Source organism: Thermobia domestica, chromosome 1, assembly GCF_964235325.1.
Source record: "Thermobia domestica chromosome 1, izTheDome1.hap1.1, whole genome shotgun sequence".
Taxonomy (NCBI): Eukaryota; Metazoa; Arthropoda; class Insecta; order Zygentoma; family Lepismatidae; genus Thermobia; species Thermobia domestica.
The window spans coordinates 379,629,543-379,635,525 of record NC_137454.1 but is presented as its reverse complement, the minus strand read 5'-3'; the positions used below and the strand labels follow the sequence as shown (position 1 = coordinate 379,635,525).

Here is a 5,983-nt window from a genome sequence, read left to right as displayed (position 1 = left end):
CAATTTTCCCAATTTATAGATCATGTTGTTCACAATAAACCACCTGGGGATATTAGTCTCAAACTGGATGCACATACAAGGGTGAACCAAAAAGTAAGGTGAATTGTTGATTTACAGAAAAGCGTACAGAGATACGTCGATGAAGCTTTACTATGTTTGAAGTATGGTATCACATTATTATTCGAAGAAGGAACCGTAGTTGTCTGAACATTTATTCCAACGTGGCACCAAATCATCCATGCCCTGTTCAATGAAATGTGGTTCCAGATTTCCTAACCAGGTACGTGTAGCCTGTTGTGCCTCTGTTAGTGTCTGGAAACGCTGCCCACGGAGATGTTGCTTCAGGGGGCCGAACAAATGGTAATCCGACGGGGCTAAATCAGGGCTATATGGAGGGTGATCAAGAATTTCCCACTTGAACCCGCGGAGGTGTCTACGGGTCCGTTCGGCTGTATGTGGATGTGCGTTATCATGCAGTAACAACACGCCCTCTCGGAGTGCCCCCCGCTGTTTCTACCGTATGGCTGCTTTCAGCCTGTCCAGGGTTTGGAAGTAGGTGTCTACATTAATGGTAGTGCCCTTTTCCAGAAATTCAACATGAATAACACCGAGACGCTCCCAAAAGACAGTAGCCATTGTTTTCTGGGCAGACGCTATTGTCTTGCATTTCTTGGCCTGTGGTGACGATGGATGTTTAAATGTGATGCTCTGACGTTTGGATTCAGGTGTCTATAGAGGTATCGGAGTTTCATCGCCCGTTTTGATGAATTTCCTTCGTCGGCATACGTGTGAGGTGGCTCAGGGAATTGCCCATTCGCTGATTTTTGTGTTCGTTATTCAGAAGCTTTGGTACCCAGCGCGCACACACTTTTGTGAAGCCCAGTTGGTCATGGGCGATACCGCTTACGGAACCATAAGAGATATTCAATTCATTGGCAATGTCCTGCAACCGCACTCTTCTGTCTTCACGAATCATGGCATCGACGACAGCCACATTCATGTCGGTGATGGACGTTGATGGTCTGCCACTTCTGCCATCATCTGTGATAGTACTCCTACCACTTGCAAATGCGTTACACCACACGTACACTTGTTTCAGCAACATAACACTATCTCCGTAGACCTGCACCAATTCTCGATGAATATCACATGGTTTTGTTCCCTTGACCCAGAAAAAACGAATGACACCGCACACTTCCTCCTTGGTGTAATGTTCCAGTCGTTGTGCCATCTTTGAGTTGCTCTCAGCACCAGACGGGTGGACATAGAATGTTGTACAAGCCGTCACACTTCTATTACCAGATTACCTGTAACATGGAAAAGAATTAATTAGCTACACACAATACTATGGGTTTGACGGGCAATTTCACCTTACTTTTTGATTTATCCTTGTAGTTAGCACATGACAGATGTAACAATCTTAGAGAAAGCTGTTGGATATAAGTTTTGGTTCGTTCCCACAGTCCACATGTACTGCAACTATTGGATGTGTCTGTTTGTACCTTTGGAATAATATTATAATAATGCACGCCGTAATCATATGCGACGATTTCCTGGGAAGGGAATAGGCAAAATTTCGTCTGGAGCAAAATTTTAACGGAAGTATGGAATAGTGCGGCAACAGTTGGAAATGCTTCTCATGGATTCACAAGTAGTGGTATATTTCCTTTCAACCCCAACAAACTTTCGAATCATATATTCGCGTCAACAGTTTATTCTACATCAGCCAGCGCTGCAGAAGCAAATATATCCATAGATCCTGCACCACTCACCGGAACACGGGATACACTAATGTCTACATCACTCACCGCTACTCAGACAAATGCAGCATTCAACGTCATCACCGTAACGCCATGTTTGTACAAGGAGGCATCTTCACTCAACACCTTCTTCGGCATCTTCATCCGTCTGTGCAGACCAATGATTTCCGGTTTAATCTAGATTTGGAGTTACGTTCGTGTCACTGAATCCTCTTCCCAGTACTTCAGACACATCAGCAGCATATAGGGAACGTCACACAGGATCATAGAGAATGTTGTTAGTTCAGAGTTATTTACGTGACCTTAGAGAAAAGAAACGGAAAACTCACTCTTTCAAATCATCACTGAAGAAGAAATGTAAAGTAGAGGTGGGTTTACATAACATTTGTTATGCGGACAGAATGGAAGACGAAAACTGGGTCCAATGCACTATATGTTATTCATGGTTTTATGTAAACTCTGTTACTGACGGTGATGATCCGCGTTTTGCATGCGATCAGTGAAAAGTAGATTCTGATGATTACATATTATGGTGTAAATTTGCCGCAGCACAACTGTCCTTCTGTTACTTACGTAAGCGGTACATAAACACTTTGAGCCACTAGGTATTTTTGGTATTGTTTTGAAATTGACATGTCCTAAATATGTTCCAGTGTCAATGCATAACTCTAAAATGCACGTTTACTTTGGTTTCAGTGTTTCATTTTTGTAATTTTCAAATATACAGTATATAACTTAAAATATACTTATGGTGATGGTTTGCTCCAGATTTACCCTACAAAAACAAGATTTTAAGTGATGTAAGGTTAATTACCTATTTTAAATTAGCCTATTCACTTGATCTTTCAAATTCGTTGTAAAAAAATTACTATTGCCTTCAGCTATATTAACCCTTTAATATATAAGGGAAATATATATAAAAAACTAACTAAGTTTGGAAGTAACTAACGTGAGACAAATAAACAAAAAACTATAAAAAAGCAATTCCGCGGATATGAAATGTTTCAATGATATTCCTAAAACTTCCAAATTGTGGATTAGATTTCACTTTCTAGAATAAAAACTACGAAGAAAATTTTAAACACAGCCCCGTACACTTATGATGAGACAATCATTCGCAAACTGGACATTATTATTATTATAATTGTTTTTCCGCACTCAGTGATTATAATTTATCAGACTAAATATATTTATCAGCATCAGTGACATCACTTAAACTGTCACTTCGATCGTCGTTGTCGAATGTACATTTACTCACTAACTCTTCGATATTACCGTTTTATCTGTTAAGTTGTAATTTCGTTCTTTGATGCGGTTTAGGTTGACTTCGAATATGTACACTTACACACTCTTGAAAATGTTACTGTTGAATATTCCTAAATCGTTCTAAAGTTACGTTGAGCAGTTCATAGAGTTTTATCTTTTCCTCCCTTTCGACTGCCTGTGGTTCGATCCCTTGTTGCTGCAATAGGTTATTTATAATTCCTATTTTATTGTTGTTTTATCGCTCTGAAGCTGACACAGTATTGCAAATATGACAATATAAGAATTGTTTTTCATTGAAGAGAATAGGACTAACAGAATATATTCCAGTTATTTTGAATTTGTTAGCTCCTTTTTTAACAGCTCAGCGTAATTATATGTTTTTCCCAAAACGTGCGGATACAATATGGTTACTATGAGTAACTAAACGTATATAAAAATACTTGCAATGATACATCTTGGAAGAATTTCATATTATTAACATTTTAATATTGCAGGGGCAGTGAGGACGTAAATAAATTATAATGTCATGCAGGTTTTCACCTAATAGGACAACTCATAATTTTTAAGCATGGAATCTTGTACCCAAAAGAGAGACAGGAAAAGACATTACAAAGGAACCATGTGAACCTCCAAAGTTTCAAAATGCTGATATTGGAAACAACCTCGTGTAATAAATCCAAGACTGAAATTATTCATAAACAGAGGTGAAGATATATGATATTGGAAATTACAAATAATAATAATAATAATAATAATAATAATAATAATAATAATAATAATAATAATAAAGGAGGAGATGTTCCATTATTCGATAAGAGATCTTAGAAAATATTAATCTGTATTACTAAATTGTAAATTGAATATTTCAGGTAAAGAATGAGTTTAGTATTTGTCATTCAGAGTTTATAATCTTAAAAACCTCAATTAAGTGACATACTAATTCACACATTTGAAACAGCATAAAATATTTGAAAATTTATAATGGTCCAGTTACCAAATATTTACCTGAAGCGAAAGGTTGCATATTCGGGGCTGTAATGGTTCAAAGCCACATACCTACAAAGAAATAAAAATGTGATAAAATTATTTCTACCAGAAACTGAACGCTTCTAATTATTTAATTTTGAATATATAACTACTATTCACACAGAAGGTTGTTAGATTTATATTAGTCTGATTTTAAAAGTGCACTTACTCTATGAAAATCATCCTGCCACCATGAATTGTGCTCTTTCGGACCAATAATATTATGATCTATCACCTAATATCGTAATTTCCAATGAAATAGACTTTCTTGGAAACAGGCATAGTATCTATTATATTTCTGCGTGCTGGTTTAGTAGGGCATTCAGGGCATTGTCGTACACTTCTGGTCCTAGAATCATAGACGGAAAGAAAAAACAAAGTTCCAAGAAAAATACCCCACGTCCTTACATTCCACAGATCTGTGCTTACAGGGAAATAAATTTGATCTCCAGTCTACTTCAGAGTAACATGACTATTTGGAGCAGAGATGTTGACTGTCTGGACGTTGCAGTCAATTAAATATGTAATTGCCATATAAGAAAAGGTCATATAGTATGACAAAAAGACAAATGTACAGCAATAACGTTGTATATAGTATTTGCAATCTGCGCCAGCTTATAAAAAGGGGATCAGATGCGAATTATTTGAGCAGTATTATATATAAAGAAAAGAAAGACACACAGAGATATCGAGAGATTATTTTGTAATCGTTAACTAGAAAAAGAGTTGTTGCTATGGAAACATGGTAAATAAGTGTATGTAGGTATGTAGACATCTTGTTAAATACGCAAAAAGTCGATTATGTACGCTTCTCATGGTTGAATATTAAAAATCAGCCAAGAAAGTGATAAAACGTTTGAATTATCTCGAAGATTACTAAAATTGAATTTACGAACCACCTTCTAAATTGGTGCCTCAACACCGGGAAATATAAAAAGTGTCGTTTTGAAGAATAGTAAAAACGGCAAGTTTTCAACGTGACGTTAGTGTTACCATCTTGATAAGCGGTAAATTGATACACCGAAATATGGCCATGAGTGCAACAGATAGTGATATAACTGGTGATCAGGGTGTGTATACAGAAATGAATCCTAATGAAAATTTGACTGACATTTTAAGAGACTTAGCTCAACAAATTAAGGATCAAGTACGAAAAAGTGATGAAATAGCTCAACAAATTAGGAACCAGTCTGAGCAAATTAATGATCAAATACGAAAAAGTGATGAAATAGCACAACAAATTAGGGAACAAGGTCAACACTTTGATGAAAAATTGGATCAGAAGATAAACCAGCTAGCTAAGGATTTTGATGAAAAGATAGCGAGGTTAGAACAATGTAATGAAAGCAGATGGAATCTTATTCAACGTCAACTGAGTCAGATGAACCAATACATAGTAGAAAAATTTGAACAGTATGACGAAAAAATGAAAAAAAGTAACACAAAGATTTACGGAAGTTCAAGATTCAGTAGATGGCCTACAGTCAACGATAAACGCTCACGCCAATCACATTAAAATATTGCAAGATGAGGTGAACTTTATCAAGGAGAAATGTATTCCCGAAAGTCTATTTCAGGACAATGGACACATGAATGTGGTGCATCCTACATCTACAGGTTGTGAACCTACTAGTCATTCCAGACCAACTTTGGAACTTAATGAATCTTTGAGCTGTGAAGAGAGTACTGATAGAGAAAGAAGAGTGAGGCAAACATCCCGGCGGAAACACAACTCCAACAGATGTATGAAGACAAATACAGGTAAACCGTTACGATTCAGAAAAGTTAAGTCGCTTACTAAATTTAGTGGTGTGCCGGAAGATATCCCCGCTAGGCATTTCTTGAAAAATTTCAGGATGAATGTGAACTCATGGGTGTAGATGAGTCTCAGTTTTTAAAATTATTGCCGCATATATTATTACCACCCTGTT

At 36.8% G+C, this 5,983-nt stretch overlaps 1 protein-coding gene across 1 annotated transcript; it reads right to left on the bottom strand.

Annotated features, from left to right (window-relative positions):
- Positions 1-748: 748 nt before the first annotated feature.
- LOC145682700 (protein GVQW3-like) lies at positions 749-1,231 on the bottom strand. The gene has a single exon (XM_081754089.1). The coding sequence runs from the start codon at positions 1,229-1,231 to the stop codon at positions 749-751; it is 483 nt and encodes a 160-aa protein (XP_081610215.1).
- Positions 1,232-5,983: the final 4,752 nt, after the last annotated feature.